The 13,188-nt window shown below is 49.2% G+C and overlaps 2 protein-coding genes across 5 annotated transcripts in view; one reads left to right on the plus strand and one right to left on the minus strand.

The window, feature by feature from the left end:
* The window catches only part of FAM160A2 (family with sequence similarity 160 member A2), an 89,917-nt gene that overhangs the window by 46,710 nt on the left and 30,019 nt on the right, over positions 1 to 13,188 (minus strand). The window lies entirely within an intron of this gene.
* Positions 7 to 10,213, plus strand: CCKBR (cholecystokinin B receptor). 2 transcript variants are annotated; one of them, XM_019805684.2, is made up of 5 exons: positions 7 to 237; positions 8,372 to 8,599; positions 8,770 to 9,022; positions 9,323 to 9,495; positions 9,675 to 10,213. In XM_019805684.2, the coding sequence occupies exons 1-5, from the start codon at positions 87 to 89 to the stop codon at positions 10,211 to 10,213; spliced, it is 1,344 nt and encodes a 447-aa protein (XP_019661243.2). In that variant the 5' UTR covers positions 7 to 86. The 2 variants fall into 2 exon arrangements, with proteins under 2 accessions (XP_019661243.2, XP_002925026.2); XM_002924980.4 differs by having other exon boundaries at positions 87 to 237; positions 8,372 to 8,623.

Genomic DNA, 13,188 nt, shown 5'->3' on the forward strand with positions numbered 1-13,188 from the left:
TCCGCCCGAACCGCTGCGGGAGCAGGTGGAGCCGCAGCCCGAGCCCGCCCGGCCGAGCGGAGGGAGGCGGTGGCTGGGCCAGGGCCATGGAGCTGCTAAAGCTGAACCGGAGCGCGCAGGGGTCCGGACCCGGGCCGGGGGCTTCCCTGTGCCGCCCGGGGGGGGCCCTCCTCAACAGCAGCGGTGCGGGCAACCTCAGCTGCGAGCCCCCTCGCATCCGCGGAGCCGGGACACGAGGTGGGTGCCCCCCTAAACCTCCTCCACCAGTTCCTTCTCGCTGCACCCCACACTGATAGTCCCCCACTGCCTCCTCTAACGCCTACACCATCCCCTCACAGTACTCCCTCTCAGTCCCCAAACAGCTCCCCCCGACACTTCTGCCCCCCCCACCCCCGGCGGCTCATAAAAACTCCATCACAGCTTCACACCACCTGATCAGAGACCCTTCACGCCCCGGTCTCCGGGCCGCACCCAGAGCTACTGGTCACCCCGCAAACCCAGCCCCCTCCCCAACACAGAGCCCCCTTCTAGACACAGACGGTCAGGAAGCAAGGACCTCCTTTTGCCTATCCTCCGGGTCTCTCTTCCTTTTAAATCCAGTTCACAGAGCCACAATGGGGAAGGAAAGAAAGAAAAGAAGGCAAGACTGGGAAAAAGAAGAGGGCTGGTTGAGGGAGGGAGCACCATGGAAGGTTTAAACGGGAAGTTAGAGTTATAATCTCCTGTGTCCCCCACCCCAACCCCCAGCCTTCCCAAAAGAGATCCTCAAACCTGAGTTAGGCTGGACATTGGGGGCTGCTCCCTAGAGCTGCCAGTCTCCATTTCACTGCTCCTCAAATCCTCCTGCCTCCCAAGGTAGGAATTCTAATCAAGGCACTGTCCCCTCTCTCTTTCTGTCTCCAAGTCCCTTCCAATCCCCTCTCCAACCTGCCTTTCCTCTTAGAGGAAAGAGGTTTCTTCCTCTTAGAGCCTGGCTTCGCCCTTTGTCTCCTATCCCTCGTGCCACCATCTCCCCCTACCCCCACTGCTTCCACTTACTCAGTCCCCAAAATGACTTTCACTCCTCCCACGGGCCAACAGCCGCATTTTCTTGATAACCCAGCTTCACAATATATGTTTTCCCTTCCTGTACCTTTTCTTTCCTTAAAAGTCTCCTGGACACCTACTGTTGTAGCTGGGCTAAGTGCTGGGGACACAGGAATAAAACGGATCCAGTCTAGACCCTCATCGGTGGATAGTCAAGTGCAAAGGGGAGACAAATCAGTGGGAAAATAACAGTCAGCATGAGAAGTCCCAGGAGAGGGTCTGAACGGTGGGCACCCAAAGGAGATGCAATCCAAGAACTTTCTAGATGAGGGAACCCTGGGAGCTGGGTCTTGAAGTTGGGAGTTCAGTAGGCAGAAAAGGAAGGAGGGGAATTCCAAGAGAGGGAGCAGTACTAAGCATAAGGAAATTATTCTACGTTCAAGAAGGGAAAATGGGAATACATTTTAACTTGAGTATTTACCCCACAAAATAATGTATGTTTTCTCAGACCAGCTGTTACACACTCTCACTTAGATTCTTTCACTCAACAAATATTTATTTAACCAGAGATAGTGCTAGGCACCAAGATGAATAGTTCCTCTTTCATGGAGCTCACAGTTTGGTGGGAGAGACAGACAAGTAAGCAGGGAATTGCAGCCCAAAGTGGGATTGTGCCTTGGGAAGGCTATGGGAACACAGACAAGGAGCCCTAGCCTAGCCTAGCCTAGCCTAGCCTTGGGAATCAAAGTTGGCCTCCTAAGGAGTAATTGAATAAAAATTAAAAAGATGAGGGAGAACCAGACACGCGAAGGGGAAGGAATGGCAAAAAGCATTCTAGTAGAGAAACAGTATGATTAAGCACCCAAAGTTTAAATCCTTTCCTTCAATGTGTCAGTTTTTGAGAGCCTGAAACATACACCATAAGAGAGGAATAAGGAATGCTCAGGATAAAGACCAGCCTGGAGGGTTTAAGAAGAGCTTCAGAGACCTGGCTGAGGAGTGTGGATTATTTTTTAAGATTTTATTTATTTATTTGACAGAGCAAGCATAAGCTGTGTAGAGGGGCAGAGGGAGGGGGAGAAGACTCCCCACTCTGCAGGGAGCCCAATGACTCAGGGACTCCATCCCAGGACACTGAAATCATGACCTGAGCCGAAGGCAGATGCTTAACCCACGGAGCCACCCAGGCGCCCCAAGAGAGTGGATTTTTATCCCAAGGGCAATGGCAACTACTGAAAGGCTCTGTAGTACAGCCAGGATTAGTTTTATAGTGTAGAGGATGGATTGGAGTACAAGACATGAAAGGTAGGGGGTGGGAGAACACTTTAGAAGACTATTCTATTACTCTGGTGAAAGATGACGTGGGCTTAGACTAAGGTATTTGCAGTGACGTTGGAGACAAGTGGGTGGATTTGAGAGGCACTTCTGGAAGTGGAAACAACACAGCTTGGTGATTCATTAGAAACAGAGAGGGAGGAAGAGGTCAAGGGATGACATCTAGGTCTCTGGCTTGGACAATTGGATGGATGCTGGTGCTATATCATGGGAAGAACAAAGAAACAGAAACAGGTTTGAAGGAGAATTATAAATTCAATTTGGAACCCACTGAGTTTAAAGATACCCAGGTGGGGTTGGCCAGCGGGCTGTCAAATCTGGTGGTCAGGAACTTAGGGGAGAGGTACCAGCTGGAAACACAGACCTAAAAGGTCTTTGCCTATAGAAGGTAATGGAAGGAATAGATAAAATCATACAAAGACTGTGTAGGATGTAAATAAAAGAGGTCCTAGTTCAGGACCCTGAAGAAGACTGATATTTAAAAGCCACTGAAGGAAGGAGAATCCATGATGAAACCATCAGAGAGACAAGAAGGCAAGAAAAAGATTTTAGCAGTATGGGATAAGTGATGTCACACGCTGCTGATGTAAGTCGAATAAGGACAGAACAGCATCCTTCAGATCCAGTAACGAGGAACCCCTAACAAGGAGGAGTTATGGGTGTTAAGGCCTGACTACAGTAGGTTGAAGCTTGGGACAGTGGGGGAGGGGGTTATGAGAAGTGAACCAGGGTGTGTAGACAAAACTTTCCAGAAGTTTGGTAGGGAGAGAGAGGCAAAGAAAAAATAGGATAGTGCTAGAAATAGCATGGGGTTGAGGAATGGTGGGGGGGGGGGGGGGGGGGAGTTGTCTGTGTGTGTGTGTGTGTGTGCGTGCACGCGCACACAGTAGAGGCAAGAATCTTCTTTAAATGTTGTTGCAGAATGGGCCAAGAGGGAGGAAAGTTGAAGATACAGCAGACAGCAGGGATAATCAACAGAGCAGGGGACCCTGAGAAAGCAGAACATGAAGTGACTGAGAGCACAGGTGCAAGAATTGGCCTTGTTCACCTGGATGTTGTTCTCCACACAGAGTTAGCTGGATGTTACCCAGGCAGTCAGAAGTTACCCACCAAGACCATTACCCACTCACTCGGATATTACTCCCACAGATGCATATTGGCCAGGCTCACTCCAGTGTTATCAGTAGAAATGTGGATTTTACCCACATTGGTCTTTTTTTTTTTTTAAGATTTATTTATTTGAGAGACAGCACATGCACACAGAGGAAGAGGGGGAGAGAGAAGCAAACTCCCCACTGAGCAAGGAGCCTGACGCGGGGGTCATGACCTGAGCCGAAGGCAGATCTTCAATTGACTGAGCCACCCAGGCGCCCCACCCACATTAGTCTGACATGTTAACCACACAGACCTGAGTGCTAATGTTCACAAGGGTGCTACCCACAGAAAAACAGATGTCGCCCACACTTACTTTAACATTGTCCACAGTTACTTAGATGTCGCTCATCCACCAAACACACTTGCTTTCATTCGACTATCCACACATAGATATTGCCCATGGTCACTTATGCAACCTTTTCCAGATACTACTCATAAAATCACGGATGGTACTCTCACACATTCAGATATTATCCACAAAGACTCAAATGCTCCCCGTGTTCACTCAGGCACTCAGCTATTGTACTCGGTCAGATTCATATCTCACTTAACATCTTAACATGTTAACATCTCACATCCATACCCACTTAAATATTGTCCACACATTCTTGGATATGACTTCTGCTTACTCAGCTACTACCACCATCACTTGGATACACCCCCATTCACATTCAGACCTCTGGATGTAATCCATGTTTCCTGAAGATGTTATCTACGAAACTAGATGTTATCCACAGACATAACTACAGGTATTACTCTTGTTCACTCAAGTGTTACAACTGGTCTTGCTCTGGCCACTTCAGCAGCACTTATACTAAAACTGGAACAAATGTTACAACACTTGCCCAGATATTATCTAAACCTACATGTATCCCACACTTAATCAGGCATTCCCTACAGACATCTAGCCATTACCCTTCTCAGACCTTGTCCACAAATGTGTGGACAGAAATTACTCTCACCCATTCAGATATTATCTCAAAAACTAAAGTGTTACCCAATTGTCCCTCTGATATTACCTACACATCCTTCCATATTATTTCCGCTCCCTCAATGCGTACCCATTGACATTCGGATATCCCCATTCGCCCAGCTAGTACCCACAATCAGTTGGATGCTATCCATGCTCACCACAGACACAGGAGTATTACCTTGATGTCTGTGTTCATGGGTGCCCAGATCCAACATACCAGTGCGGGATGGCAGGCATCAGCAGCTTCAGTAGTATTTCTTATAAAGCCTTGATTTTTTTTTTCATGGCACATTATCTGGATTTCTGTGCTCATACTTCTCTGCCGGAACAAATGCAGATCCTCTAGGCCCCAGGAGCAGAAATGAACTGTCACCATCTTCTGAGTTCTCTGGCTCAGCAGGAGGATGGCCACGGGCAATCAAGGCACTAATATCTATAAGGTGCCTCTCCCATGCTTCCAGCCCTACCGTGAGTTCCTAGTGTTGAAGCCACTGTGATGAGTCCTGTGCCACCACACAGAGGAACAGGGCTGCATACATATAGGCAGAAACACATACACGAGTCTTCATTCCAATCGCTTTTTTGTGACTTTTGAGAAAACTAATAGACTATTATTATTTATTTATTTAAGTAGGTTCCATGCCCAGCATGGAGCCCAACACGAGGCTTGAACTCATGACCCCAAGAGCAAAAGCTGAGCTAAAATCAAGAGTTGGATGCTTAACAGACTGAGCCACCCAGGCACCCTACTAATAGACTATTTTTACAGTAGTTTCAGGTTTACAGAAAAATTGAATGGAAAGCACAATGAGTTCACACACACACACACACACAATTTCTCCTATTTTTAATACCTTACATTAATGCAATACATTTGTTACAATTGATAACCCAATATTGATAAATTATTAACGAAATTCCATAGTTTACATTAGGGTTCACTCTTTTTGTTATATATTCTATGGGTTTAAACAAATGTGTAATAACATCTATCCACCCCAGTACCATATAGAATAGTTTCACTGCCCTAAAAATCCTGTGCTCTACCTTTCCATCCCTCCCTCTCTCTCCCCAGGCCCCTAGCTCTAAGATTGCTTTTTCACATCTCATAACTGTTCAACAGCAAAGACTTGGAGAGATAGTGGTGGCTGGAAATAAGGCAATAGCTGGGAATGCCCAGGAAAACAGCAAAGTGCTGGCCAATTTTACTGGGACTGTAGTTTTCTGGAGACCCATGCAAATTGGGAACTTCATAAGAGTGGGCATAGTCTCATCTTTCTGCTCCACCAAGTTCAAGGACACACATGGGACACATCAGTTGGATGAATGAATGAGAAAGGTGCTTTCTATACTTCAGAGTGCTGCACCAACTTGAGGTGTGGTTATTGATTCAAGAACTAGTTGAAGGGGCACCTGGGTGGCTCATTCATTTAAGTAGCCAGCTCTTGACTTCAGCTCAGATCATGATCTCAGGGTCCTGGGATCCACCCTGGCTTCAGTTTGGGCTTCCTGCTCAGCAGGGAGTCGGTTTAAGGATTCTCTCTCTTCCTCTCCTTCAGCCCCACCCCCATTCTCTCTCTCTCTCTCAAATAAATAAATAAATCCTAAAAAAAGAAAAGAAAGAAAGAACTAGTTGAAAAGAGACATCCAGAGGAGGATCTGAGAAAGATGATAGAACTAGAGAGATTAAGGAAAGGGGCGGGGAGGGAGGGGAGAGCAGTGGATTGGGAGGAAACACAAAAAGTACAGGATAGACTACCAGCTCTTTTTCTGGGTCGAAGGACCTCTCTGACAGAGGTCTCCCTCATAAATGTTCTTTATTTACACACACACACACACACCCCCTTCAGATTTGCTACACGTAAGCCTTCCTTGCAGAGTAGGTGACATGCGTCTCCAGAGAAATAGAGGCAGGGAGAAGAGGGCATGCTGGGGCTTTAGAGGCACAGAGGCAAAGCACAAATGGGGAAGGACAAAGCAGGTGCATTTGTGTGGAAAGTGACAGAGATGCATTCAAAATCCATTACCCAGCACGTGTGAACACCTCCTATGTTCAGGACATTATGCTAAGTGCCAGGGATATCCTGAAGAACAAGATGGGCATTGACCCCATCCTTAAGAAGCTCAGAGTCCAGTAGGGGAGATAGAGAGTTAAACATAATACAGTGAGCAATGCCACACTGGAGTACACAGAGGCAGAAAGAGGCACTGAGATTGAGATTTGATTGGGAGAAGGAGGCAGCATGATGAATGACAGAGGGGTGAGGAAGTAGGAGGAGGCAAAGCATCTGAGAGGTCTGATTCAGTGCCTTACTTAGTTGTGTGATCTGAGCAAGGAATGTCACTGCTGGGTTCTGTTCGGGGATCTCTTGTAAATAGCACGCACTAATGCCTACAACCATTTTTGAATAAGTTGGTTATTGTTATGAAAACAGTTTAATTCAGAACCTAATGCAAGAGTCAATGTATGGGGCCACAGAAGGGGACTGCCCCTCTGGGAACCTTCCTTTCCCACAACCTGGAAGACTGTCCCTGCCCGCTCTCCCTTCAAGCTCTGCTCTCCCTCATGCTCAGGCCATGGGTTTGAGTGACTGAGTCCAGTTTCATTCAATTCCATTTTGTTTGGGTCTGCTTGGTTGTGATACAGAGGCCCAAAGATGAATCCATCCTCCAATAGACTGACACAAATGAATGGGGTCAGCCCTCTGTCTAGCCCAGCGACACTAGTGTCCCTCCTGTGAGCTCTTTGTATATTCTTCAACTTCACTCCTTATCACACTGTGTGGCAATTATCTGTTTATATATCCAAGTTTCCCTCTAGACTATGGGCTCTCACGTGACAGGGAATTTGCCATGTTCATCTCTTTGTCCCCAGCACTTAGCACAAAGGGAGACCTCTGTAAATGTTTGTTGAGTGAGAATTAATGTTTGGAGATAATTAAAATACAAGGCAGAAAAGAAAAAGTATTCTAATAGATATGTAAGGAACATTCATGGGTCAGAGGAAGGGGAGATTAACTCCAAATGAGGCGTCTAGAAAGGCCTTACAGAAGAGTGGGCAGTTAATCTGACTCTTGAAGGGCAATTGTGAATAGGAATTTACCAGATACAAAAAACGAGTTTGTGATGGGTGGGGCGTATTAGTGGGGGCTGGTGAAAGAACATTCCAGGCTCAGAAATCAATGTTAGCAAGGGAGGAAGTCATGAGCGTGCATGATGCCTTCAAGAAACTGAGTCATCTAGTGGCTTAAGTGGGTGTTTGCAAGAGGAGGCGAGAGGAGGAAGAGGACAGTTCTTGGAAAATCTGGAAGACATGCCAGGGGGTTGCACACAGTACAGAGCAGGTGAAGGAGTTTGGGGTTTTTGTTTCATTTTGTTTTTGTTTTAGACAATAAGGACATGACCTGACCTGTGTCTCAAAAGGTAGTGGGTGGTCAACAGTGCCAAATGCTACAGGGAGATCAGTAGAACAGGCTGAGAAGAGATCTCTGGCTTTGGCAGTTAAAGCTTTGTGATCTTGGGAAGAAGTGTCCAAATGGTGATGGAGGAGACAGATGGGGCACTGGACTATAATGGACTGAGGGAGTGAATGAGAAGATGCAAATAATCCTTTCAAGAAGTTTAGCTGTAAAGAGAAGGAGGAATTTGGAGCAAAGCTTGAGAAGAGACAGGCTTTCTCAAGGAGAGGAGGAGTCAAGCCAATTTCACTAAGCCTCGAGGGGTTGGAAGCCCGAAGAATTCAGGCTCACCACCCAGTGCGTGGGAGGAGGTGTTTCTGGGATGCAGAGGGATCTAGCTGGGTAGCAGAGGTGGGGAATAAGTGGGCTTGCAGGGCCTTGTTGAGTGGCAGCCAGACTCCCTACTCTCCCTTTTCCCACCCAGAATTGGAGCTGGCCATTAGGGTCACCCTTTATGCAGTGATCTTTCTGATGAGCGTTGGAGGAAATGTGCTCATCATCGTGGTCCTGGGACTGAGCCGCCGCCTGAGGACTGTCACCAACGCCTTCCTGCTCTCACTGGCAGTCAGCGACCTCCTGCTGGCTGTGGCTTGCATGCCCTTCACCCTCCTGCCCAATCTCATGGGCACGTTCATCTTTGGCACAGTCGTCTGTAAGGCGGTTTCCTATCTCATGGGTAGGTGAGACAACCCCCTGCCCCCCCTCCTTTCCTAAAGTCCTTGCCATGCATAGGGGTCTTTCCCCATGGGGCCTGAGAAAATCACGCTGGTTGAGTGTGTAAGGCAAGTTTCCTAAGTGACCCTTTCCTCCTCCCTTGTTTAGGGGTGTCTGTGAGTGTGTCCACACTAAGCCTCGTGGCCATCGCCCTGGAGCGATACAGTGCCATCTGCCGACCACTGCAGGCACGCGTGTGGCAGACGCGTTCCCATGCGGCTCGTGTGATTATAGCCACATGGATGCTCTCTGGACTGCTCATGGTGCCCTACCCGGTGTACACTGCCGTACAGCCAGCAGGAGGGTCCCGTGTGCTGCAGTGCGTGCATCGCTGGCCCAATGCGCGTGTCCGCCAAACCTGGTGAGGGTGCCCATTACCTATTCCTGGGGATTCCCTTCTCCATCTCCATCAGCTGCTTGCTGCCAGTCCCCAGAATCCTCCTCCAGCTGCTCCAATACTCCAATTCCCTTTCCGTACCCACCACCCTGGGATTCCCATTTGGGGCCGCTCCCCAGTCCTCTAGCTCTTCCCAGCAGCACCCCACATCCTACTTCTACCTCAGGGACCTGGTCACCAGCCCTAGAAACAATCCCTGGCTCTTCCTCCATCTGTGATTATAGGTGGACCGATACCTGTGTGATTGATCTGCTCTGTCTCCAGGTCGGTACTGCTGCTCCTGCTTTTGTTCTTTGTCCCAGGTGTGGTTATGGCTGTGGCTTACGGGCTCATCTCCCGTGAGCTCTACTTAGGGCTTCGCTTCGATGAAGACAGTGACAATGAGAGCCAGAGCCGAGGCCGAGGCCAAGGAGGGCTGCGGAGTGGGGCAGGACCAGGTGCGTAAAATCCAGCCTCCACACCCCACCCCCGGCCTTGGGAAGCCACGGGGGCCTCGAGTGGGTGAAGCAGAAAGAAGTGAGTGGCAAGGAGGCTGGAAATAGGGGTCTGATGGGGGTGGGGCTGGAGGTTGAGAGGACTCAGCCCGCTGCTCTGACCACCCACCCTCTGTGTTCAGGTCCTGCCCTCCCCAATGGGCGTTGCCGGCCCGAGAACGGGCTGGCTGGCGAGGATGGTGACGGCTGTTACGTGCAGCTTCCACGCTCGCGACAGACCCTGGAGCTGTCCGCGCTGACCGCGTCCACTCCTGGGCCAGGATGTGGCCCCCGGCCCTACCAGGCCAAGCTGTTGGCTAAGAAGCGCGTGGTGCGGATGTTGCTGGTGATCGTTGTGCTTTTCTTCCTGTGTTGGCTGCCACTGTATAGTGCCAACACGTGGCGCGCCTTCGACAGCTCTGGTGCACACCGCGCACTTTCAGGAGCGCCAATCTCTTTCATCCACTTGCTGAGCTACGCCTCAGCCTGTGTCAACCCCCTGGTCTACTGCTTCATGCACCGTCGCTTTCGCCAGGCCTGCCTTGAGACGTGCGCCCGCTGCTGCCCCAGGCCTCCACGAGCTCGCCCCAGGCCTCTTCCAGATGAGGACCCTCCCACCCCTTCCATTGCTTCACTGTCCAGACTGAGCTACACCACCATCAGCACGCTGGGGCCCGGCTGAGGGGTAGAGGGGGAGTGGAGGCTGAGGCGGGACACACCCATTCCTACAAGCAGGGACCCATCCAGACACACAAGAGACACACAGCCACTGACATAGGAGACTGACGCCCCAAAGCATGGACTGATCCCGATGCGCGCTCGCGCGCACACACACACACACACACACACACACACACACAGGTGGCTTACCTGACACAAAAGAAATAAAACCAGACTCCCACACAGGAAATTAGGCACACTCTTGACATGGGACTGAGCCTGGCACATAGAAACATGGCACCGACCTTAGATGTACACACACACAACATCCCTAGCAATGGACTATCCGTACATAGTGGAAACGCAGAGAGGCTGGCCTGCCTCTCATACACACATAGAAATGGCACTGATTCTTTAGGGCTCCGGAACCTGGCACGGTACTGACTCCTGAGATGTTCCAGACTGCCCCCAGTTTGACCTCACGGTGTCCTTCCCATTTCAGCACTGAAAATACCAACCAGCCTAATCTCACACCTCCCTGACCAACAGGCTGTTCTGCACTGAAAAGTCTCTTCATTCCTTTCCATTTCAATACTATGGCCCTGTCCCTTATCCCTCACCCAAACTCTTCAAGAAATAAAAATGACGTGGCTTCCTCCTGAACTTCCTTCCTGGACTTTTTCCGGGGGGCAGGTGAGGGGCACAGGATTTTGTAGAATCCTCCCTGTCAGGTCACTCTTCCTGCTGCTCACTCCTGGGCATGACCCCTGCCAAAAAGCCCATGGTCTGAGGCTCGATGGGGATATGGGTATTCTCTCTGGGTTGTCATCCTGGACCCACCTAAACGCCAGTGTCATACACAGTAGCTAGGGATGGGGGTGGGAGTGGGAAGTGGGATATCCAAGATACATCACGATTCCTCAGCATATTCTCCTGAAGCGGTTCCGCGGCTAAGGTACTATGTTAATAGATACTTACTAAACTTTTATTGAAATAATAAGAGGAAACACTGTATAATAAGACATGGTTTATTCAATCTGTGTTTGCAACACCAGGGTTCAGGTCATGATAGGTGTACAGAAGGTAAAGAGTGGGACCTTTTCAATGCACTCTTCTCTGGCGTCAGAATCTGGCCAAGCTTCTGCACGTGGAAACACCTTTACTGGCCAGCAGCAAATGCTGGATCTGAATAGGAGGAATCCCAGAGCCTGGCCCCCTTTTGATTGTAAGACTGAAACAGCCCCAGAAAGAGGCAGAGACAGCAACATCATCCCTCCATGCACACACAATGACAGGGAAGATCAGATACCCTCACCAAGGAACATGCATGGATAATCAGAAGTATGATAGTTGGGAGACTTTCCTGACACTTCGTCTTGTAACAGATGGGAAAACTGAGACTCAGAGCAGGAAAGAAAGCTGTTCAAGGTCATACAATAAATTAGAACAAGACAGAAAAAATCCTATTGAAGTAGACACTGAGCTGGAGATGGGAAAGAAGCCATCAGGGGGCAGACCCAAGTTTTGTGAGGCCTGGAGCTTATAAAACTGGATGCCCTTTTTTTATGGAAAAGAAAAGAAAAGAAGAAAAGAAAAGAAAAGAAAAAAGAAAAGAAAAGAAAAGAAAAGAAAAGAAAAGAAAAGAAAAGAAAAGAAAGAAGATTGCTAGGACACTGACCAGGGCCTTGGAAGGTGCCTGTGCAGTAAGGAGCCCTGAGATTTAAGCTGCGTTAACCTCACAGACAGTACCACCTCTAACTCTGCCCACTAAGTAGGCTGGACAAAGGCCGAGTGGAGTGCAGGACAGTGAGAATGGAGAGTGGTCTTCTGTTTACCAGTGCTGAGGCTGCTCCCATCCATCCTTTCTACAGGGCCCTGGGCTGCAAGAGGCAGGACGCAGGAAGAAAAGGAGGGAGAAGGCGTTCCAAGCTGTCAACGACAACAGTGCTGGTTAAAAATAGAATCCCAGATGGTCTGACTTGCTGAAGGCAAGATATTGGGCCTTTCTCTCTCATGCCAACTTTTCCAGGGGGTGGAAGTAGGGTTGCTCACAGGCTTTGCAGCACTCTGAAGGAGATTGCCTTGATGACACTGCTCTACCGTCAGCCCCTCCAGCTGGGGCCTGGGCTCCTGATGACCACCAGATGGCAGTGGGAAGCTCCGTGGGGCAGCGCTCCGAGTCCAGCCTTAGCCTGGAGTGTGAGCCAAAGTCCTGTGGCCTGGGGCTAGCCTAGAACCTAGCACAAAAGCACGGCCTGACTAACATTATTTCACACACAGTGTGGCCCTTCGGTGTCCAGAATACTTACACAACCATCACCTTTCCCCCCAGGCCCTGTCTAGTTACCTGATGTGGAATCTCAGGGACTTCCCATCCATTTTTCTGTCTCTTGAAATCTGTCGAACATTTCAGGTCCAGATGTAATATCTCTGTCTCTACAAAGTCCTTCCTGGTCATCCTCACAAAGCTTATCTGCTGCTATGGTACTCACTGCTTCCTCTTTTCTATCATTTATTCGTGTACCTGCCTGATTTCCAATACTGGGCTGAGAACAGCATGATGTGGTGGGAACATGACAGAGCCTGGGCTGGAAGGCGGGGTGACAGAGGGGAGGGTGGGAAATCTAGTGCTTCTCAGGGGCCATGTGACAGACATCTCACATAAACCAGTTCACATCATTGTCAGAGCTCTCTTACAGAATATTTCTCTTCGACAGAAGAGGAGGGTGAATCCGAGAAGCTTAGTGGAGTTCCATGAGGTCCTGCGGTTGGAATGCAGGCAACACTGAGCTCGGGTGTCTGCCTCCAAAACCTTTGCTCTTTCCGGACATGCTGCATTGTCTTTGAAGCCTTAAAGACCTGCGTTCCAATAGGCCTGACTTGCCTTTTAAAAGTCGTGTGATTTTGTACAAGTTATCTCAGTGACTCAGTCTCAGCTATAAACCAGGAATGATTACATTAACTTCTGTGATACGTGATTTATAGTAAGAAGTATAC

Source organism: Ailuropoda melanoleuca, chromosome 8 (genome assembly GCF_002007445.2).
Source record: "Ailuropoda melanoleuca isolate Jingjing chromosome 8, ASM200744v2, whole genome shotgun sequence".
Lineage (NCBI taxonomy): Eukaryota > Metazoa > Chordata > Mammalia > Carnivora > Ursidae > Ailuropoda > Ailuropoda melanoleuca.